Source organism: Lissotriton helveticus, chromosome 3_1, assembly GCF_964261635.1.
Source record: "Lissotriton helveticus chromosome 3_1, aLisHel1.1, whole genome shotgun sequence".
Classification (NCBI taxonomy): Eukaryota; Metazoa; Chordata; class Amphibia; order Caudata; family Salamandridae; genus Lissotriton; species Lissotriton helveticus.
Window position 1 is genome coordinate 420367252 of NC_136061.1, and position 24336 is coordinate 420391587.

At 43.0% G+C, this 24336-nt stretch overlaps 1 protein-coding gene across 2 annotated transcripts in view; it reads left to right on the forward strand.

Moving 5' to 3' along the window:
- Positions 1-24336, forward strand: part of NBEAL1 (neurobeachin like 1) — a 1045477-nt gene that overhangs the window by 759789 nt on the left and 261352 nt on the right. For both annotated transcript variants that reach the window (XM_078680248.1, XM_078680249.1), the window contains 5 exons: positions 334-482; positions 3558-3691; positions 11179-11280; positions 14554-14649; positions 15072-15196. In XM_078680248.1, the coding sequence (XP_078536374.1) occupies positions 334-482; positions 3558-3691; positions 11179-11280; positions 14554-14649; positions 15072-15196 (606 nt within the window). The remainder of the gene's footprint in view (positions 1-333; positions 483-3557; positions 3692-11178; positions 11281-14553; positions 14650-15071; positions 15197-24336) is intronic.

Here is a 24336-nt window from a genome sequence, read left to right on the forward strand (position 1 = left end):
TGACTATTAGAAAGTCCATCATTTTGTATAAGCCTTACTGGAGAAAAATCTATTTAGGTTCTTGAGGTTTGCATGTGAATCTTTCTGTCTGTGATTAATCACAACATAGGCCATCATCAGGAATTCAGAAGTCATTCAGATTTATTCACTTAGCTTTTATGCTACATTTTCCATCTTGGTTAGTTCTGCTTAGTGTCTTGAAGTCTTACAGGTCCAAGTAAGATTTAGCTAAATACTGTGATGAACGTGCTGTTCCATACAAATCAGTATTGTGACTTTGGTAATATGAAGTACGTACATTATTACGCACATGTTATCCTTTTTTTGATGCAGGAATGAGAATGAGGAGCAGAATCAGAAGGAAAAACTGGTTCTGTCTGAAGAATGTGAGCTCATTACAATCATGGATGTCATTTCCGGCAGACTTGAGCTCACAACTCAACACCTCTGCTTCCATGATGGGAGCATTGAGAAAGAGGAAGGTGAGGAAGTTTAGGTGGGATGCACACACACTTTCCATGACCGGGACAAGTATGTCTTAGCAATACCATCTTACAGGTTAGTGTTTCAGAAGTGCAAGCTAGATCAGATAGAAGTGAAAAACTAAAAATTGCTCTGAACATAGCTAGTGCTTGACTCTGGAATAATTTTCCAAGTAAATGTTTTTATTTTTGGGCATCAACCATAGGACAAGTTAGTATGACTCACTAGGACATAGAGTGTAATCCAACAGTAGACTGGTATGTACCTGCCAGATTCAAATTTCCACTGGTGAGTTTGTTAGTGAGAAAGGGAGAGGTGGGACAACATACAAATTGGATGTTGAAGATATGCATCCACTACAAGAAAGAGAATTATCCAAACAGAGAAGTACAGGAAGTAATTGGACAGTACCTTTGGGCATAAAGTTTGTTGTGGGTTCTTCAACTCTCGGAGAGAGAGACATGCTCAAGAAAGCATGTCTTGTAGGGGAGGAGAGTTAATTCTGAATTACATCCTTTGGCTTTATTTTTAAAGGCTAAATGATGTGGAATACTCCCTTTACATTTTGCTTAAAGTCTCATTGAAAATGTGTTAGTAATAAAAAAAACATACAGGTTTTAACTTTTACCTGACCCATGAAGGCTGTGCTGCTAGCTCTTTATTGAAGCACAAAGAACAGAGGGAAACAACACTGGGTGTACCAAACTATTATACAGATAATAGTCTGAGTTGGGGTCTCTGTAGGCAAGGACTAGGATGGGTCAGAGCGCACTGGAGAGGCACAGGAGTAACAATTTCAGGGCTCTGATGCTTAGGGTACAATATCCTATATTGTGGAAACACTTGAGACCCTTAGGACATCGCAGTAATGTAACTTTTCAGAGTCATGGATGTTGAAGGGCCTGCATAGTAAAATTTTTGACTGTCGAAAATCTCATTTAGAAAAAACCTCGAATGATGACAGAAAGATGAAAGGAAACAGAGAAGCAAGGATATAAATAAACAAAGTGCACCCATCCCACATCATGAGCACTTAAATGATCACAGTATCTTGAATGGGGATGATGATATCCTGTGTCATGAGTTGGAAAAAGAGTGCCTCAATGAACTGCTACACAAACCGCCAAGGATAAAATCGAAACTACTAAATTATGAAAAGGAACACATTCCTTGACTACAGGAGGAGGTTCAAGAACTAGTCCTCAAGAGAGCAATAGCAAAGTTGTAATATAAGGAATTGAACCAGGGACTTTACTCCATATACTTTCTCATACCAAAGCAAGACCTTAAACTAAAGTCAGTCATGAACTTTGGTTCCACATGACTACATTTAAAGATACCATTCTCTTGCTAGAATCAGAACACATCTTATAACAACATTAGAAATCAAATACATATACTTTATTAATTCTAAGTATTCTCTTTCAGATGTATGTCTTCACCTAATATTTGCAAAATGTCCTCCAGTGGTCGCTCCGCATTCCAGATGACAGATCATCAAATTATATTGTGGCTGACTGGTTGGTAAAGGGGGTCTTGATCCAAAAATGACAAACCTGCATAAACAGCTACTTGCTGAATTGGGATTCACAGTCAGTATGAGAAAGTCCTCCCCAACCCCATCCCAAAAGAAAACCTTTTTGGAGTTGAATGAAACGCTCAGATCACAATAGCTCTATCAAATTAAAAGAGAGTGATGCCATTTCAAGAGCATGTTTGCATCTACCAATGTTCTTTGTCTCTGGCAGCGAGAACTGTGATGAAAATGTTATCCATCTGATACCACCTGCATGGCTCTACGTAAGACCAGTATAAGAATGATTATCAAATCATTGGTCACTGACACTGGAGAAGTGGATAGATCTGCTGGTTGTCACTTGCAAAGTACAAAACGAATTAAGGTGGCGGACATAAGCAACATGACAAACAGCAGAATGTTCACACAGCCAGTGACAGTTATAATAGATGCATCAAAACAGCTTGTGATACACATCTGAGCAAACTGAAAGTCGGAGGTCACTGGACACCATCTGATGCAATAAAACACATAAATATCTTGGAACTAAAGATGGTGTTGTGTGTAATAAAAGCTTTCCAAATTCAAATAAAAAGGACAGTAGTAAATGTCCAGCTTCAAAGAGAAACTAGGTGGAGCACGTTGTTGTAAAACATCTGTTCAGCTGTGCTCTCACTTCACTCCTAACTCCACAAAGGGATAATACTGGTAAATAATCTTTACACTCCATTTGAATTTAGAATAGGTTTACGGTGCAAAAGAAACTTGTTACTTCTGTCCAGAAATAGTTCTTCAGCTTCAACCTCTTCTAGTCTCACATAAACTTGCCACCATCTCTTGAAAAGGGAATTAGTGCGGTCCATAAGATATTAAAAAATTGAGAAGAGTGTACTGTGAAACATAAACCCTTATTTGCACGCACATGGTATATAAATAAAAAAATAATCTAAGGATTGTGTCACTGTACTGGAACATTCTGAGCTTATGCTCAACATCCTAGCGAATCATACTGGCTCCTCGGAAGTCAATAACAATTGTATTTACTTGAGGAACGATTCTAGACCCAACTGACAAACTGCAGATTAGTGGACAGCATGTGAATCTAGATTAGTTTTGAGATACAAACCAATTTTCTTCTGATAACTAGTTTCTTATACCTCTCTAGATGAAACCTCAACAGGAAGAGAGCTGCTACAATAAGGGAAATGATTCTCTATGGAGGAGTTTATTTGGGGGATTAATGGGAGTATAATAATGTAATTTGTAACTTGAAACTCTATCACTTTTCAACATTTAGAGTGGTTAATGCATATGCCTCCACTGGTCCAGTTTCAAGCTTTCTTCCTCAATAAAGCACCTTTTTACTTTATACACAAAAGAGGATATATGATTCACTTATTTTTCAACCCTTGGCTGACTTTTCTTAGTGCCCTTTGCCCATACTTGTGTTTGGTTTTATTCAGTAGTACTTCTCTGTACTACAATACTAGACTATCTGTGTAAGGTAGAACTGTGTGTGCCTAATAATTTTATTCACAATAAGTATTCTTTTTCTTAGGAGTGGGTTATGATTTTAAATGGCCTCTTTCACAAATCCGTGAGATTCATTTGCGTAGGTACAACTTGAGGAGATCTGCTGTGGAGATTTTCCTAATTGACCAGACAAACTACTTCTTGAATTTCAAGAAAGAGGTAAGGCCCTGCTTTTGTCTAATAGGGGGATTCAGCCTCAGAAGTTGTAAGCTGCAATGTAGTGACTATTACCTAAACTTATTATTAGAGCAAAGATTCTTAATCTGGCTGTGAAGGAAATAACAAATCTGCTGATATGTGGTGCTAGTAGATAGCACATTTGTGCTACGACTTTTTTCTATATGAAGATTTGTCATGACCACATACACATTGCAGCAGTTTACAAAGGACACATCACAATTTGTCTCAGTCAAGAACGTTTTCTGGCAGTTCTTGTGGTAATAAATCTGTTTCATTTGTTTAATGTTTTTGTTTACTTGCTTAGACAAGCTTTTAAATAGAAATAAATAATAAATGCAGTTACGTTACCACCACATATAAGGATATGAGTAAGATCTTCCACCAAATCAACACCAACTCGTACATCTAACTGAATGCAAATTAAAAAACCTCATTTGAACTTGGTGTAGATAAATTATCACCCCGGTGTCAAATACTGAAAAAAATATGTATATACTTGATATGAAATGGTATGATATATGATATGGTATGATATGATGCCTACAGCAGATAAACTGCCAACTTCATGGTACATGAGGCAAGCACTAATAAAGATATTATTCTGAACTGCTTTGCATCGAAATAATCATCATGTCAGTGTAGTTTAACAACTTTTTGCTTGTAGATTTGTACATTCCTATATTTATGCTCTGTTAGCCTAATATAACTGCTTTCTCCTTACCACTCTGGTGTGGTAAGGAGAAAGCAGGATTAACAATGATGCGCTTCTACGTCAGGAGCCAAGCATGCTGGCTGAATGGGATGTGCTGCCAGGGGAAGTGGATCCACATGTTTGAAGTGGCCGTCCTGTGATAAAGCTGCTAAAAAATAGCTTCAGGCTAAATATCAAGGACTATGGAAGAGAAGCAATCCAAAAGAGTCAAACATGACTTCTTTATACAATATATGGGATGGAAAAAAGGAACGGATGTGAATGACACCAAGGAGATGCCATGAGCAAGCTCCTAAAGGGACATAGAGAAATAATTGGAGCATTGTAAAACCATCATGAAGAAACATAAGCGGGTCGACTAATCTATCGTGGTTTTTGAGTTGAGGAAGTAAAAATTGGAGGGTCGGATGATGGGAGCAGATAGTAAGATGCCTTCACATGTGTGACAAGTGGACAGAGGCTTGGCAACTGTGTTCTCTGGACTTTAGGAAGTGGCGACATTTTGGCCATGATCCATCAAAACGTTCTTGCAACTTATGTATGAGGTCTTAAACAATGCTAGGAGAGCGACCACTATTTGGCTGCTCAGATTCCTGGTGTGGCGTGCCAGATGTGGGTGTTACAGTAGTTCTGCAGTCCTTTGATAGCCCACCTGACCCCTCCCAAATATGTTGACTCCTCCCTGCCTTCCTCTGTGAAAAGTGCTGATCATCTCCCTTCTAGATCCATTCTAGTGGCACAATGATGGTGGTATTGGCTGGATCAGAGTAGCGTGAAGGGGGACTGTATCCTTGAAAGAAAAGCTCCATTAGGACCACAACAGAATTCTCCTATTCCCTTAAATGAGCGCTCTTACCCAGGAGAGATGGCAAAAGCTTGCAGAGAAACTTAAGTGCCCATTGGCAAAGGGAGTTTCTGCCACTCCATGGACTTCACATCTCTTCAGAAATCCAGAGACAGCTAATTTCTTTCTGGAGAGATTGAAGGATCCCTCTCTGGCTGATTGCCCAGTGTCTTCGGTGGAGTAGGAAGCCATCAATGTTATCAAGCTGGAACGTGGCTTGATTGCACACATTGAGGAAGAGAGGAACCATATATTTGTGTTTTACTTTGAAATGGTGTTTTCATTTATTGAACTCCTTCTTTGGGTTCCCTTCCTGTCATCTATAATCCATTCATTGCATTTATGTTCTGCAAGTGTCTGTTTCCAGTAAAACTAGTTTTTTTTGTATGTGCTACCCGAAGAGTGACAGCGATTTATGGGGTTTTAAGACTATATTATTGCAAGGAAGCTCGTGTTTGTTTTTACTTAGTAAAAAGTATTGAAATCTAAAGAAGCAATAAATGGAATTCCCTCCCAGCTTGTTCACTTACCACGTGCCCCCAGCCTATAGCTCCCACAACTTTTTATGACTTTCACCATTTAATTTGCAACATCTGCTGAGCCAGAACTGTGTAAACAAAGAAATAGGAATGATGAAGAAAACTAAGGGGTCATATTCTTTTTAGGTCTAGCCTAGTGGTAGCTTTACCTATCTGATAGAGATGTCTAGCCGCAGATTCCTTAACTTATAATATTCCCAGGCGTCAGACTGGATCTGGAATCTTTCCGCAGCAGCACCTCTGCGTGCCGGGGGGGAGGGGGCGGCTCCGCACAACTCCGCCCGGACGTCATCCATGGATATGACGTCAGTGGAGCCATATATACCCCTCTCGGCGCACTGACATCAGTGTTCTCCTTTTCTGCGCCCCAGTGCGGATCCTGGAAAACCAGCAGTTCCTTGACCTGTTTTTTAGGCCTTCTCGACACCTTCGGTGTCGCCGGAACAGTGTGCAATGCCTTAAGGCTTTAAGGCGTGTGAAGCCTGTGCGCATCAGATGTCTGTCACTAACCTCATCTGTATGTGGTGCCTCGGCGTGCACCACAACTCGAAAGAGTGCGACGCCTGTCAGAGGTTGAAGCCCAAGTCCCTGAGAGAGCGTCATATGAAACTGCTGGCCGCACGGCTGTCCGGTCCAGCACCTTTGCGTCATCGCGCTCCCCCTCAGGATCAGGCTTGTTCCAGAGGTCATTCTCATGAACGGCATTCGAAGGCAGGTAGGCGCAAGCATGGAGGTCTTCCTCCCATACGTGTACTGTTGGCGCCTGCTCCTCTCGCTCTGTGCCAGAAGAGGGTGTCCGGCAGTCGCTTCTTCCATACCCTACCTTTCCGGGGGTTGGAGCAAAGCGTGCCCAAATGGAGGCTTATTCTATTGCACTCCAGTCTTACTTTAGGTCACCCCCTCTCCCTGGAGTGCCTTCGGGTCCCAAAGAGGTGGAAGGCACTCATCTCGGGTCCTCGCCGGCTGATTCTTCCTCGGTACCGGCTGTGTGCATGGACTCCAGTTCCAGAGCCGATATAACGCCGACGGGACACGGCCCAGTAGGTCCTCCCAGTCGCCCATCCAGCCCACCCCATCAGTCATCGCATAGCCCTGAACGGCTTCGTGCACTGACATCGGTGACGGCGCAGGCCCCGACGCCCGGCTCGTCCAAACGTGCACATTTTGTGGTGGGATCGACATAGGACGGCATCCAGGTCTAGTCCCCTCTGGAGGTCGTCGACATCCAGACAACTCCAACCTGGCGTCCATCTACGCCGGTGCCGACGTCCAAGTTTCCTCGAGGTTGCTGCTCCCCCGACTCCTCGGACGCCGCTGCGACCTCCACACTGTGTCGATCGACGGCGGTGCCGGCAACTACGCCTCCTTCTTGTCAGGAGGTTGATGTTTCTCTGGATTCCCCGGGTCGGGGCCCATGGTGCAAGTGCCTTTTGTTGCCTGGCCTTCGGGTCAGTCTCCACTCCTCCACTTTTGTTGTCGAGTGGACAGCTTAGTCTCCAACCGTCTCCTACAGACAGTTTATTATCGCCTAACCGGATGGCAACTGAAACTGGTGCTGCGTATGCACGTGCTATTAACAAAGCGGCTGCTACTCTTGGATTTTAGCCTCCTGTGGTCCCCCTGCTTTCTGATCCTTTAATGGATCTGCTCCATATGGTGCTTGAGGTGGAACCTTTGCTGCCATTTGGCGGCTCTTTATTTGACATTTTGCATGGCACATGGGCAAGGTCCTTTTCTGGTGACCCTGTTGATCGGGCTATTGCTCGTAGGCACCGTCCTGCTCCAGGTGATCCACTCTGCCTGTCCAGTCACCCTACGGCTCAAGGACTCGTTGTTCAGGCGGCCTTTGACTTGCAGTCAGCCACTCCCACTAGGGAGTCTTGGTGGCTGAATGCGTGTGCTCGCCAGATTTTTGCCTCTACCAGTGCTAGTATGTGCGCATTGAATACTGCGTGTGTGTTCCCGCGTGCATCCGCGACCCTTTGGGGCTTGGTCGAGAACCTTCTCCCTTCTGTTCCAGAGGAGCCGCTGTCACAGTTGGTTTGGCTTTTGCTTGATGGCAGGGGAATGGCGCAGTTTTCGTTCTGTTCTTCCCTTGAAGCCACTGACTCTGTGGGACGAGCTCTTGCTCTATCTGTGGCTTTGCGCCGCCATGCAAGGCTGCACGGCAGTTGTTTCCCGGATATTGTTCGGGATGCCCTCAGAGATGTATCATTCAATGGTGTGGACCTTTTTGATCGTCACGCAGGTTCGGCAGTCTCCCGGCTCTTGTCCGGGTTGCAATAACTCTTGCACGATTCTCTGCATTATTTTCCTCAACCTATATAACACACAGGTATAGTAAGTTGCCCGGTTGATGTCTGCGACTGTTAAACCTTCTCTCATTTGTTAAAGTTCAGCTGTTTGGCTGGTTTTAACTTCTTTTCCGTCCTTTGTGTGTTTTGCCCAAGAGGATCAAGGGTTGACACTTACCCTATGTGTGGTATATGCTGGTACTAGGCAACTGCCTTTGCCTTGGTATGCTCCTATGGAGTATTCCTCACGGACATCCTTCGGGGAGTCCCTCTCTGTCTTTTCTCCTGCGATCCTATTGTTAGCATCGCCCTATCGCACTTCGGGTGCCCTTTGGTCCCGCTTGTCTGTAGTGCTTCTATCCTTGCTTTTACGGTTCACACCTTCTCCACCGTTGTGCGGCAATGCTTAGTACTATTAGTACAGAGTTGGGCACGCTCTTATTGGGCTCGTCCTCCAAGGTACTAGATTAGCATTTATATATCTCTGCCTCTTTTTCCCACCACTTCTCGTACAGCAGTTTCTTCCTTATTCCCTGCATACTGTGATCTTTCATGGGGCGTATTTCTTTAGAATACTTGATTCTTGTGATCCGGGGCACTTCCATTGATCCTGACTGTTTCCACTGTCGTGCCATGTTCTCTCCCACCTAGCTTGCAGGGGACCGTGGTTCCTGCCAGACAAGGGTAGGATGTTGCTTATTAACTTATCTAGTTCTTTTCTTTCTCTTCTGAATCTGCTCTGTCTTGCACAGAGGACGCATGTGGGCTCTTTCCTTCATGTGGTGTCCGTGGTCACTGACCCGGTCTGCTTGTGCCACCACCTCTATGTGGTACCTGGCTGCCTGGTGTCCCTTTTTGGCCGTTGCCCTCTTGATGTCGTTCCCCCGGGCTCGCAGAGGTGCTGCTGCGGAAAGTTTTCCGGATCCAATCTGACGCCTGGGGATATTCTAAGTTAAGGAATCTGGGGCTAGACTATGTCTCTACTAGATACATCGTTACCAAAGGTAAGTAACTCGTTCGTTTTACCAGAGTCATGTGATCAACATGTTTCCTAAAACAATACATACATATATATAGACACTGAAAGACCCTGGATCAGCACTTCTCTTTTATGGGTCCATTAAGCTGCCATTCACGGTTTCCATCAACCCACCACATCATACATCATGGGTCATTGGGTCAGCCTGCTTAAGCCATTGGCTCTCTTGCACTGTGAGTGATGGCATTTTGCATGATCACATATGCACATCTGCTTACAATTAAGTGCAATTCAGTCCCATGAATGGTGCCCAATACTTTGCCACTGCTTCTTTTGTCCATTCTGTTTTCTTATTTACTTTTTTTAGTCATCCTTGTGTGTTTAAACTATTTATTCAGATTACAGTAGTTCAAAGCCGATAGTTTCTTTTCCACAAATATTTTCCTCCACCTGCTAGGTAGCACTAATAATATTCTATTATAAATCATATGCAAGGTTAATTTATTTTTAAATTTAAATATTGTACTGCAAGCATACGCTACCATATTTCGGGGCAACATTTATTTTCTCTTTATGCCATATGCTTATGTTAAAACATTGTATTTTGTATTGTATTTGTAAGGCGCACAGCTACCCCAAGGGGTTTCCCGGCGCCGGCCTGATATGAGTTCTGAGAAGACTAGTCAAAAAACTAAGCATTGAAGATCCAAGTCTTCAAACTTTTGCGGAATAGGCCGTAAACAGTTTCCTCATGAAGTGAGAATGGTAGCGAATTCCACAAGGTAAGTCCTAAATAGGAAAAGGACTGGCCGCGCATGTGGGAGAGTTTAAATTTAGGGACAGAGAACCTCATCTGATTGGTGATTCAAAGGAGACTCAAGAGTTGGTAAAGTTGAACTAACTTTTTTAAGTATTTAGGGGCTACTCCAGTTTTGATTTTAAACATATAACAGAGAGCTTTGAATTTTATATGGTTCACCACCTTCAGCCAATGAAGGCTTAGGAGGAAGCTGGTGACTGATAAAGAATTAGGTACTTGACATAAACGTCTTGCCCCAGCGTTCTGCAACTCTTGCTGTCTTTGGACTATAGCTTTTTTGAAGCTCAGGTAGAGTAAATTGCCGAAGTCTAGCCTAGAAGTGACTAGGGCATGGACTACCGTTTTTTTAGCAGAGAGGGGGCTCATCCATAAAAAAAAATCATCCATATTAGCATGGTAAAACAGATGGCTGATAACCTAATGACTTGTTGCTTCATTGAAAGCTGTTTGCCAATGGTGAAACCCAGATTACGATCATGGTGTACCGGCAAAGGCAACATTCCCGATTCGGGGGGCCAGTGCTGAGGACCCCATAGATCGTTTTCCTTTCCTATATTCATAACTTCAGTCTTTCCACCGTTCAGTTTCAGTAGATTGTTTTGCATCCAAGATGCAACTTTACTCAGACCTGATTGTAGGGCAGAAGGGTCTGACCTCTTTGCCAAGGAAAGCGAAAACATGATCTGAGTGTCATTAGCATTGGAAAACAGGGAGAGACCAGCCTCTTCCACCACATCCGCCAACGGACGGACATACACATTAAAAAGCAGATGGCTCAGCACCGACCCCTGGGGAACCACATAGGGGGACGAGTAAGAGTTGGAATTCGCTGACGCAGAAAATACCTGAAAGGTTCGGTCAGCTAAAAAAGATTCAATCCACTGCAAGGCTTGTCCCGCTAGGCCCATCGCCTGCAAGGCTTTCGGCAAGATAGAGTGAGATACTGTGTCAAACGCAGTGCTGAGGTCCAATAATATAAGGGCCACGGTTTCATACTCATCTAACCTGTGTCTTATCAATTCGGTCACTGCAAGAAGAGAAGATTCCGTAGAAAACCCCGCTCTAAAACCTGATTGAGAGGGGTGAAGGGTGTTCTGGAATTCCACGAATGCAGCCAATGGCCTTTTATATGATTTTCCAGAATAACATCCAAAAAAATCAGTCACACAAGCTTTCCAAGGCCAGACCTATAGAATTTGCTAATACTTGTTGTTTTTACATTTTATGAATGTGCATTCAGCTAAAGGTTTTTGATTCATGAGATTACATATGTTACAGGACAGAAACAGAATATACAGTCGAATCTTGTCACTACGTCCTCCAAATCTTTATGGGACCAGGTCACCACAAGAGTTACTAAAATCATCTGGGTTAACTCAGGTAGGTTTGCCTTTGTTTTTTTTTATATGTCTAATGCTTAGACTTTTAGTTTCTTTCCCAGGATTGTGGTTTGCTGGATTAATACTACCTGTGTGTCTTAAGGACACAAGTTAGCCTTGCCACCACTCTATTTTCCGATGGCGAGTTTCTTTGTGGTAGCTCAGTATACCCCTTTACCAGCTGAATGGTTGAAGCGGTTTTGCATGGCTGTTCAGGCCCCTTCCTTAGTGTTGTCAAGCACTGTCTTTTACCTATCCTTTCCACTTGTTATATGTTTCCTAAATAATTTTCAATTGTGCAGTTACTATAGCCACCTCCTCTTCTTGTAGAAAAGGCTCCAACATTATGTGGTTCTGTAACCATTGCATTTTTGTAGCCAGAACCGCCTCCCACAAATTCATCATCTGAAAACGGAAGGGTTCTTGTATTGTCTTTTTTTAGTTCCAGGTTCATTGAATAGCCGTTGTGTTCCTACGTACTGAATCTTACTTTCTAAATGTTTGTTGTTTAAAATCTTTTGTAGCCATTAAAATCTAACTGTGCAGACATTAGTTTAACAATCAGCACCTTAAAACACACAAATATGTGTGCTTTATAAAACAATATCACAGTGTAACATGCCTTGTGCACTATTTTTATATAATTTTATAATATTTGTGTTTATAAAAAATCTCTGTAACAACTATATTCTAAATGGATTCATTCCAGTTGGTTGGGGCATTTTCTGATTATGTACTGCCATGTTATTGCATGTTGTGTGCATTCACGATGAAGTCATTATAAAATTGCATGTAGCTCTACTGTCACTCTCTGTTGTTAGTTAGCGCCCAAAGAGCATATGAAACAAACTCAACCACACATACACCAATGCCACCTGCCTGCTTTTTGCCCCATCTTACTAAAAATTGCACACCACAACACCATTGTTCTTCAACAGTGGTGCCACACCTCACTTTTCTTCACTTCTCAAACCTTCACATGGCTACTGCAGTCCTAAGTTAGCAGCATCGAACTTGTCATCTGTATGTGTCTAAGCTTCCGTTATAAGGATCTCTCTCAATACATTGCTCCATCATGTATTTATCAAAGCCAATGAACCTCTCTCGTGCTAACCTGTTTTCCTTCTTTATTTAGTTATTTTAAGCGACTAGTTGTAGTGTTTGGCAATTGATTGAAAATCTACTTACGTTGGGCAAATCACTCTATCTACTTGTGCCTAAAATGTAGATGTATGCAATGTAATTGAATTGTATAATTCAAATATGTAATTATGTACAGAGCCACATTGCTCACCAGCTGGTTCACACCATATAAATACTAATGAATAGTTGCATATATATGTGTTAATTTAATGTTTAATGCAGCAACATATTGCTAAAACAGTTTTGCAGTGCATGAAGGGTAAGATAAATGCTTATTGTTTATTTCTTCTTTATTGGGATATCAGTCAGTTTGATACTGCAGGACCTTAGGCTGCGTTCCACTCTGTAATGAGAGGTCGAATTACATAGGTGTAGAGAGTGTTGTCTCCTCTGCTGGTTCTGAACGCCATGTTCATCTGAGAGCCAGAGCAATTTTGTAATCACTGGGATTGCATGGTCCCCCTGATAAGCTTTTTAAGAACCTCAGAAAAGATGTTTAGAGAGAGGGTGAAAGAAAGTGAGGGAGGAGAATCTCCGTATATCTGAATCCTTGGAATCTTAGAACGGAGCTGCTGGGCCACACCACTGCCTGGATACCCTCACGGTTGACAAGCAATGCTCTACAAATCCACCTTACTTTACATTACATACACCACAAACATTGGTGTTTCCCACAATAAGCTGAAAGATTCGTTCGTATTTGTATTTGAAAATTGTTGTCAGGAGACTTAAAGACAGACTTCAGCCTTAAAGGGAATACAGCTTTGCAACACTGGGGAAGCAAGGAATGTGAATATCGAACAACAGAGGTTTGCAGAAGGTTCTGTTTAATTTCCACAATAACCCCTGGAGCTAAGGAATGCGCATGTTGATTTTATAGACAGTGGTGCATTCTATTTGGAACTTGTTGTTTATGAGGTTCTGAATTCTTTAAAGATGGATTTGCATAATAAAATATATAATGCATAATGATAGCCTTTGGTATACAATAGAATTATTTGTACTCAAAAGAAGACACGCATATAATTCTCTCTGACTGCCTTTTTCTGTGTGCTCGCTAGAAATTGGGAATATGATCCCCAGGATGGAGCGTGGAACATCTGACCGAAGTTAAATTGGATAAAATCAATGCTATCAAAAAGAACTGCCTGGGAGCAGCATCATATAGTTGCACATTCAATCACTGGAAGTCATAGATAATGTAAAATATCAAGGAAGACCTACAGCTTGAAATTAAATTGTAGCATGTGAATAATCACAGAATGTAATGGATTTTCTTCAAACATAGCTATCGGAGAATCCACATTTTGAAGAAACCAACATAGCATAAATCACCAGATGCCTCTTATTGGAAATGCAAAGGAACTGGCAGTGATGAGAAAAGATGGGAACTGAAGGGACCCCATAATCATCGTAGGTTTGTGGGCTGTGTGTGATAACTCTACCAGAGTGGTAGATTTAATTTGGCAACAGTAGTCTCACATTCTATTTTCCCAGGCAGCAGATTGACCTCAGAAATAAACCCAGGCACTCAGAAAGCATGAATTGTAGCAGAAGGTCCCTGTAACAAGTCGTGTTCCTTGAAAAGCTAAAGCTGTGAAAGGTTACTACCTGTAAATTATGTGGAAACCTAAGGTGGATAAAGTCCTGCTTAGTTCTCGCAACTTTGGGAGAGGGTACTAAAGAAGTTAACATAATAGACCATGAAGACGAAAGAGAATGCAGTACTGGTACAGCATCAGTGGAAGATCCTTAATTGTGGTTCAGGCCTTAATCCTATAAATGTATTTTATGTTCAGTGAAATCATTTGTAAAAGGGAACGTTCCACAATTCATAGGTTACTTTTATAGGGTTTAATGCATGTAGCAGGTCATGGAGATGAGCTTAATTTCGTAAAAGGGCTAGGCCAGTATCAAGTAGTCTTTTGCGTTGGGACTACTGAGCAGCTTGACCTCCACTTGGAGAAATTCTGTCTAGTAGGATGGTTCACAACTTAGCTCTGTACAGTTTTCAAGGCTTCATCCTTTTTCTGTAACTGTGAATCACTTAAATACCTGCCAGGCTTTGTGTTGACCAAAATATCCTGTTCATGTGGAATGTGTTGTTTAATGTTTTTTGTTTTTTTTATAGAAATGGGTGAACAGGGAGATTTCGAACTTCGACTATCTTATTCAGTTGAACACAATAGCTGGGAGGACATATAATGACCTTGCACAATATCCAGTGGTAATTTGTTTCTTTTGTTATATTTGTAACTCCGTCAGCCTCAATTCTATATCTGCGAGCAGGTTGCAAAAGGGAAGTGATAAACAAATAAACTAATGAACTGTAATAAAACTGACCTACTATATGTATACTTTGACCAAGTATTATTTTTCCTAATTATATTCTCCATAAATTACCCATTGTATACACTTTTAATTTGTTTTAAATTGGTGCTTCACTAAAATGTCCACAATCAGTAATACAAATACAGTGAAAAGTTCAAAATGTATGTGTGTGTGTACGGGCTGTGAATCTGGTTTCTCACAGAAACGAATGGGAGAGCCATATATTACACATGGAGGAAATGTGAAACTCTGCAGGGAACGTAGAACTATATGTGACCGTCTAATTTAATTTCATACTATTTTGTTTGTGTTTTTCAGTTTCCCTGGGTTTTGCGAGATTATACTTCTGATGAGTTGGACCTTAATAACCCAGCAGTGTTCAGAGACCTCTCCAGACCCATTGGAGTAGTTAATGAGAAGAATGCTGTAACAGTGAAAGAAAAGTAGGTTAATTTTCTCCTGTTTTGAACTTTTTATATTTGATATTGAACCATTTTCCACTCGTTAATATTTAGAACTATATAGAAGACATGGACTCTGCTCCAAGATGAACATTAAAATGCAACTCCCTTTCATATACTTATCTTTTCTGTTTTTAATAACATTTTAGCTTCTCTAAACCCTGCCCTGCATTTTGATAATTTCAGTCCCGTGAAGTGTATTCTGGACATCTCTTTCCTGGTAAAACACTTTTTTTAAATTAAATCTGGCTAACCCTATTACAATATCTTTTTCTATTAAGATTTGGCACCGCTCCATTACAAACAAATTAACTTTTCCAGTCTCTATAATTTCCGCGTACTATTACTTAACTTCAAATTACTGGAGAAGCTTAAAAACGACATTGACAATAATATTTTACTATGTTTTTATCAGTTTGATTTCCATGCATGCGGCAGAACTGAGATGGTGATAATTTATGCGGTTGAAGATGTCCTGTACTGAATGATTGTGATGTTTATTTTAGATTATTCAAAATTGTTTGTTACGCTTAACCATGGTACATTGTTGTCCATTTTTCTTCTGCATGGGCTTTGACTGTACAGAGGTGGTGCTGGTTTCTTCTTTTCTATCTGCAAAACCAGAACATTCATCCAAACCAACGACATGTGACATTGTTTTGTGGTTGGTCATATCTTGTAGAATAATCTGTCTTCACACGCTTGCTCTTGGGAAGGTGGGCAACAGGTTAGCATTTCCATTCACTTGTTATCAGACAAGGTTGCAAATAAGTGTATCAGCTGAAGTCATCCAGGGGAGTATATCTTAGTACATATTTCAAATTTCATTTGTCCTCAGAAATATCCAGGCATGGATGAATTAGAATCTGCTCTGTCTGAACATTGTGAAGACTGAGGTCTTGACTCTGGGCTCCCCCAGAGCATTACTTATGAGTTCCTTGGTAATTTCTGTGGACTTAAAGCTGCTTAAAAATGCTGCAGGTGAACAGAAGGAGGATAGCAAAAGAGGGAAGAAGACAAAATGAGGGTGAAAGAGGAAAAATAGGCTGTGTAAAGTTGCTTAGTACCTACTCACTGTAGACTGATTCCTTTTTTTGATGTGTCCCTCAGGAGAAGAACCGAAGAGAAAGCGGTGAGGATGGAAATGATATAGGGGAGACAGAAAACATTCATAATTCGGAAAAGTATAGAATTAATAAAGTGAGAAAATGTAGGGAAAGAGTAAGGTTATTGGCTGATGTACAAAAAAAAAGTAGATTAATTTCATGTGAATATGCTTCCCTGCTGTCGTATACTTTTTTTCATCCTCTTTTTCCCCCCTCACACAAGTAACTGCGGAATCTTCCTTGTTCAGTTGACTAGGCCATAAAAGTTATATTGTGTAACATATTCTCACACATCTGGGAATAGTACTACTCCATTATTCAGTATGTTTTAGATCCATGTATAGATTCATGGATTCTACAGCGCGGGGATGCCTACGAGTCACCAGGCGCTTTAGAAATCGCAAAATAAAATAAATAAATAAATATTCTTATTTGAATAGTCCACTAAGGAAGGTTATGGCTCATTATTATGCAGTCAGTTATTTATTTTATTTAGGCACCATTCTTGGTATTATTGGATACCCATTATCATCTAAAGAACCGTTCCAATTATCTCTATGTGATAACAAAGAGGACATGGTTGTCTAACTCTTTCAAAAGTGTATTTAAGGCTAAATTGGTCTCCGTCTCTTTTGAACGCCAACATATCAGTTAAAGTGAGATTATATTTAGATTTGAAATGATACATGAGCTAACGTTTAAAAACACTGAATACTACAGTTTTAGAGAACCAACTAGAACTTGCGCCCCAACACTGTTAATATCACTGATTATATTTAAATAACAACACTGCATAAACATAATTTGGTGACAACCATATAATACTCGGTGCATAAGGTGTTCAAAGTGAAGGTGGCGACGCAAGTGAAAAAGTGAACAGCGTGGGCGGCGCACTGTGAGCAAAAGTGCATATATTTTATAGTGAGTGGCTCAAGACACATGTGACAGTGTGATATCACAGTAATCAGTTGATCTTTCAATTCAATGTTGAGCCACGGATACAGGGTGCGCCTATTGATGGGCTGTTAGGTCGACGGCGTTTCGATCCTCATGAATTAGGATCATCATCAGGACTTGGTTGTCTGATTTAGGGCATGCTTAGAGGTGGTCCGGTAACTCGACTGGTGGGTAGTTAGTTAGCATATCATCATGATTGGATCAAGGAATGCCAGGGCAGGAATAGATCTCCGCGTGTAGAATTCAAACAAATGCGGTGATTGAATTCTACACGCGGAGATCTATTCCTGCCCTGGCACGCATCATTCAGAGTATGTGCTACACCACGGCTAAATCATTGACGGCCGCCCGAGCACAGATCCACATGAGTGCTCACTACAGATATTCCTTGATCCAATACAGGAACATGTTACAGCTATGAGGAAAGAATGAGATAAAACATTTTTCTCTCAAACATGTTTCATCAAATCCCAGCAGAGGTTCTGCATCTTTCACCAGGTAAAATCACCCAAGACGTCACCAGAATTCCTAAAATGTGTACAATTCCATCAACACATGATTTATACTGTGAATAAAATCTGTTATCAACCTCTATATGTGCTTCTTCTGGTGACCCACAAAACCTGCCATTCACTACAATGCATTTCATTAAGGACCAAATCCCTGAGTCCTCTAATGCTGCCACAATGTGCTGTCCATGGTGTCCCTCTCACACCCCTGTGGGTCATGGTGTGCTTTCCCTGGCGACTTATATATATATTTTTAATTTATTTTAATTACGCAGGGACCATGATACTCAGTCCTGCAATGGCTGCCACAACATATTGTTCATGTCATGGCTAGCCTATCAGGAAAGACTGATGCCCTTTAAAGTGTCCAGTTAGATCAAATCTGCACATCAACGGTCAAGATATACCTAACTTTTTAACACCTTCATGCCCAAGCCCTATTAATAATTCCTGTGTAAAATTATAACTTTTTGCCAAATTTGAGCATGTGTTGCCAAGAAAAAGAGCGGCCTCCAAAATATCGATTTCACATTTAAAATTCTCATAAGAGACTTTGCACTCCAATACAGAAATAAACAGTTGAACGGAATTATACCAAAAATTGGCTGAATGTTAGAACTTTACTTACAAAGCGTGCTTTTAGTTATTTGGTGTAAATCTGTTCAATAGTTATCGACAAATGTGCACTTAAAATGGTGCTCTGGTGTCAAGAAGGAGTTAATCTCCTAGAAACGTTGGGTATATCTAAACAATTATGTACTGCAGAACTCTTGTGGTACTGAAATTTTTCAAATATTTGAATCCCATTGGTTGATGGAGCCTTTTCTCCTGTCAGCCAATGAGTACTGGAGTAACTGTGAGAGTACTCCAGTACATTCCAATGTGATTAGCCAGTCTCAGCATCTCTACACAATGTTGCAGCAGCCATTACAGGACTTAGGTAGTCATGCCCCATTGTAATGATAATGTTTTTTTTCCAAAAGTCATAAATGGGCAAGGTGGGGACAGCTTGAGAACCAGAATAATAAACACCCAAAAAATGGAAATTGAAAGATGAGCTAAGAAATAGAAAGACAAGGAAACGAGGAACAGAACCTCTCCAATGAAGAAAAGATTACCCTGTAGATCAAAGCAAGGAAAAGCAAATTATGATCTCTCCAATGAAGGCAAGATTACTCTGTTCAAACAAAATGTCCAAATGCACAAAATAAGTAGTGCTGTAGTCCATTCGACCTAGAGAGCCGTCCAGAAACACAACACTTCTTTTTAGAGGACCTCATAACCTCTCTTCGAATCCTAGCATTGGGTGAACTCACAATCGAAGGCATATTTTTTTATCAAAATGAAGAGGAAGGAGGTGGTGGCCTAGCAGTCCATCATGGCGGACACGAGTTAGCTGAGTTCCCGTAGCCCAAAAGTCATCCTACATAATCCTGCTGGCTATTCGTGATTAAGACGCCAAAACCGGACACACCTGAATCAGCCTGGATCCGGGGACGTGATCCAGCCTCACTATCCTTGCTGCGTTGCCTGCACGCCATTGGATGCTTGTGCACTGCATTCGGGGCGGAGTGGCCTGCAACCGGCAAGGAGAGCGCGGCGGCCGTCGGACCGGACTGAGGGGCCAAGCGGGACGGCCCCGTGACAGATCGATCGATCCCTGCGGCTCGTTCTCGAAGAGCCGCCATGCTCATACTGGAGGCAAAGAAAGCGTGTAAGACAAGAGACCGTGATCCTTGTGGCGCCGGGCACTGGGCCTACCCCAGAGCTGATGCACTGAAGTCGTCCGGCAGCTGGGGCCGGGTCATGACACCTAGATAGCCACATCGCGGAGGCCCAACGACTTTGACCTGGGCGGTCCCTCGTCGGCAATAGATCTCGCCGGAGTCTGCTGGGATGCCCACCCTGGGCACGAGGAGGCTGAGGCGAACGCGGTGGACTGCATTGACGCCAACAATTCGAGGAGCTCAGGTGAGGTCCGCACACCCCCCCAGGGCAGAGGAAATCTTTGCGCACCCCCTTCTGGAACTGCATCTGGCGGGTGTGGAATACTGCGCATTGGCTGAACCACTCGTGATCCACTCGCCAGATCCCTCCATTCTGTGTGGGCCCGACAAGTGGAGATCGGAGAAGAGAAGTGCATTATAGTGCCACCCGGCCGCTCACAAGAGACCAATATAATACCTCTGGTAGGGTCCGATCTCCATTGTGGCCCTCACATAGGCCACCATGATTTACTAAAAACCCAGGGTGGAGCGAGAAGTACAGGGGTGGTGCCCATTAGAGACGGGGGGTGTTGCCCCATCTATGGATCGGCCAGGCTAGGTCCCAGTGCAGGTTGTGGGTGCAGGTGACCCCCCCGTGCACTCAACCCCGAATTGTTTGCCTTCGGTGTAATGATCCATCGCCATATATCATAACGAAAACCAGCGCTACCCCCAGCTAGCATATACCACGCTGCAAACATATTGAAAGATCAATCAACTGGTCCCTCAACAAAACAAAGTACAATGGACAAATTTACAAATGGTGGCGCCAGCTCTACTGTGGTGGCAGATGCCCCTAACACAACACCTTACACCACCACAATCCCTGCTGCAATAACGCAATCACGCGATATGTTGGATTAAAAAATCAGTGCAGTAGGAGCAGATGTTATGTTGCTGCGACAAGATCTACAGAATGTGGTGGAGCGGGTGGCACAGGCTGAGACTTGGATTTCTGGGGCCGAGGATACCATCACAGGGCTACAAAAGCATGTTACTTCACTTGAACCACTGTGTCGAGAATGCGGAAGAGAGGGCCGGCCGCAATAAAGTACGCTTTTTGGGATTCCCAGAGGGCAGCTAGGGCTCCGTGTTCCTAGAAGAGTGGTTCAAATCCTGGATTCCAGATGGGAAGCTGTCCTCCTGCTTCATCCTGGAGCTGGCTCACCGAGCCCTGGCGGTCATGCCTCCCCTGGGCGCTCGCCCCGACCAATCATCGCTCAAATCCTCAATTATCATGACAGAGATGTCATCCTGCAACAGGCTCGGATCCAAAAAGCCTTAACATTTGACTCTCATCAGATAATGATATTCCCAGATTATGCCAGGTTAGTTCAGCAGCAGAGACAATCCTTTACGGCAGCCAGATCGCGCCTATGGGAACTCCAAATTCCATGTTTGCTGCTGTTCCCAGCTCGTCGCCGAATTAGTTATAAGAATAATACCATGTTTTTTGATACACTAGAAGTTGTATTCCAATGGGGAGATGAGTGCAAAACGATCAAACCTCATATACAGCCGGGACTCTGATTCCTACTCAGGAGACCCACGTCAGAATCAGACGAACAATGGAAAAGACAGCCAACGGCACAGATTGAGGTTATCCTGGCATTCGCTGCCAGATCAATAAACAAATCGGATCATAGGACAAATGATTGGAATAAAGTACCACATCGACATTTTGGGTAACATGGAGTTCGGGGATGTGAACTTGAATCTCCATGCTCATTCGCCAGCACATACTGAGGGCTACCGTTTGGAACTGTTTGTTTAAGATCCCAGAGACATTTGTGAGGGATGGGATCTGTGGGGCTTTGTTGGACTGTTTTGGCCTTCATCTTCTGTTGGTGTGGAGGCTGTATACCGTCCGCGACAGATATTTCAGTGTTTCATGAGGTATTAGGGTGGGAGAGGGTTGGGGACTCGTGCTACCGTTTTTCGTATTGTTGTTACTTTTCCTCATTGCAATGCCTTTTTCTGGTGCTTGTGTGATGTGTGTCACAACTGTATAGGTTTCTCAACACGACAGTACATCCAAACCATACTAAATGGGTAAAGTCAAGGTGCTCACCTAGAATGTTCAGGGTCTTCTCGACAGGATTAAACGAGAGGCGGTCCTTCGGCATGCAAAACGCCTATGGATAGACCTCTTACTGTTGCAGGAGATGCACTTAATGGGGTCCAGGGCTCCATGTCTGGCCCGCTATGGGTAGTTGCATGTATTTCAATCCTAATTCACAAGGGGCTCTAGAGGTGTGGCTGTTCTGATCCTTTGTAGACTCTCATTGACACATACCCGCACATGGGCAGACACTATGGGCAGATATCTCTTCATCCAGGGCCCTATTAATGGAGAATCAGTTGTTCTACGTAGCATGTATGTCCTCCACCTCAATTAATCACGTATTCACATATTTATGGAACGCATCATTTACATCTGGGGATCATTACCCGATATGCCTGCTCTGATTGGGGGTGATTGGAATGATGTTATGAACCCCGACCTCGACAGGTGTTGCCCAATGGCCACGCAACACACACTGAGAGGATCGCATATCGTGTCTGTGGTGAACGTCTTGGGATGGTCAGATACATGAAGGACACTACACCCTGTCACCGCAAAGTACACATACTATTCAGCTGTCCATGGGTCATTTTCCAGACTGGACTATATATTTATTACCAGGGAACACTTACATTGATTTTTCGGGGCTGAAATTCTACCTAGAGGCTTATCAGATCATTCCCCAGTTCAGTTGCAGATACGGTTAGGTCCCAGAAGGTCTCCAATGCACTGGCGGCTATCACCCTGGCATCTCCATCATCCGAGTTATAAGACCCACCTTCATAAAGCCCCGTTAGAATACTTCTATTAAACGAGGAGGCTGCCGCATCATCCACCATCATATGGGAAGCAATGAAGCCAACTATCAGATGCTTCAATATTAGCTTTAACACCGTAGCTCAGTGTGAAATACTACAGACCTTAATCCAACTAGTAGCCCAGATCATACAAATGGAGTCTTGGGCACAGCACCGTAATGGAGATAGCTTTCGTAGACAACTAGGCGCTCTACAGAGAAGGTACCATAGCATTCAACTGGATGAGGCCAAACGCATATGGCAAGCTACACAAAGTAGGATATACCAGTAGGGGGATAAGTCAGAGAAACTCCTACACCGGTTATGCCAAAACACCCTGAAACCAGTACAAACACCTACCATTACATCACAATCAGGCGAGGTGATCACAGACCCCATACAAATTGCACAGTCCTTTGCGGAGTTTTACCGAACACTCTACATGAAGCAGGAGGTCCTTTCTGAAAAAATAAACAAGATCATTATTGACATAAATAAGAACACCACTGCAAATGACCCACAAGATGACATGGTTCACATGCCGGCTAAAATGAACATCTGGCCTCCTATTACCCTTGAGTCACTAAGGTCCACCCTCAAGACAATCAAGTCAGGCTCCCCCCGTGATCCTATACCCATTAGTGTCTTGAAACAACTGGACGCTCCATCCCTGAACATCATCGACGACACTCTAAACTCCTCCCTCTAAGTCTCCACAGTCCCTACACTCTGGAAACACGCCATGGTCAGCCCACTTCTGAAAAAACCCACAGCCAACCTCGAACTGCTAGCCAATTACCGACCCATATCTCTTCTCCCAGCTTTCTCGAAACTTCTAGAAAGACACATCCACTCCGCCCTTACCCTTTTCACTGAAGAAAATTCCCTCCTTCACCCGTCACAGTCCGGTTTTAGAGCAGGTTTCTCCACCGAAACTGCTCTACTAGGAGTAACCGAAATCATCAGGAAACTCCTAGATGAGGGTCAAACAGTCGCACTCATTCTGTTAGACCTGAGTGCGGCCTTTGATACCATCTCACACAATAAACTACTTGCCACGCTTAGTAGAATTGGTATCTGTGGTACCACACTTAAGTGGATAAGGTCTTTCCTGACACAAAGGACGTTTCAGATCACATCTTCCCTTGCTTGCTCAGAAACGTTCAGTGCCCCGCATGGAGTACCCCAGGGCTCTATCTCCACTGTTTTTTAACCTCTACCTCCGACCCCTGGCTGACTTAGCAGACAGATCAGGACTCACCCTCATGACTTATGCGGATGACTCGCAGATCATCTTCTCACTGTCTGAATCTAATCCCCTAGCCCCATCCCTTCTCAGACAGGGGCTTCACAACATCTTCAGCTGGATGTCTACCAACCAGCTGAAGTTAAATGGTGAGAAAACAGAGATCCTCCTTCTGGGGAAAAACAAAGACCTATGGAACTCCTCCCACTGGCCTCTGAGTTAGGTAATCTCCCCACACCAGCCACCCAAGTAAGAAACCTGGGGGTCACGATCGACAATGCTCTCTCCATGAAACAACAAGCCAACAAAGTCGTAGGCCTCTGTTTTAACATCATGAAGTGGCTGAGGAAAATCCTCTGGATGCTGCCCTCTGCGACCCAAAAGACCGTATTCAATGCACTTATTACTTCTCGTCTTGACTACGGCAACATTCTTTATCTGGGTTCGAATCAGGCTGTAATCAGGCGGCTGCAACTTGTTCAAAATTCAGCCGCAAGACTTCTATGCAAAATTCCGAAAACTGCCAGTGTATCGAAACACCTGAAGGACCTGCATTGGCTCAGGGTTGAAAACCGCATCAGGTTCAAAGCCTTGAGCTACATGGTTAGGATCATAGCGGGTACGGCACCAAAATACCTGCTAGCACTGGGCCGCCCTTACATTCCTGGATGGAATT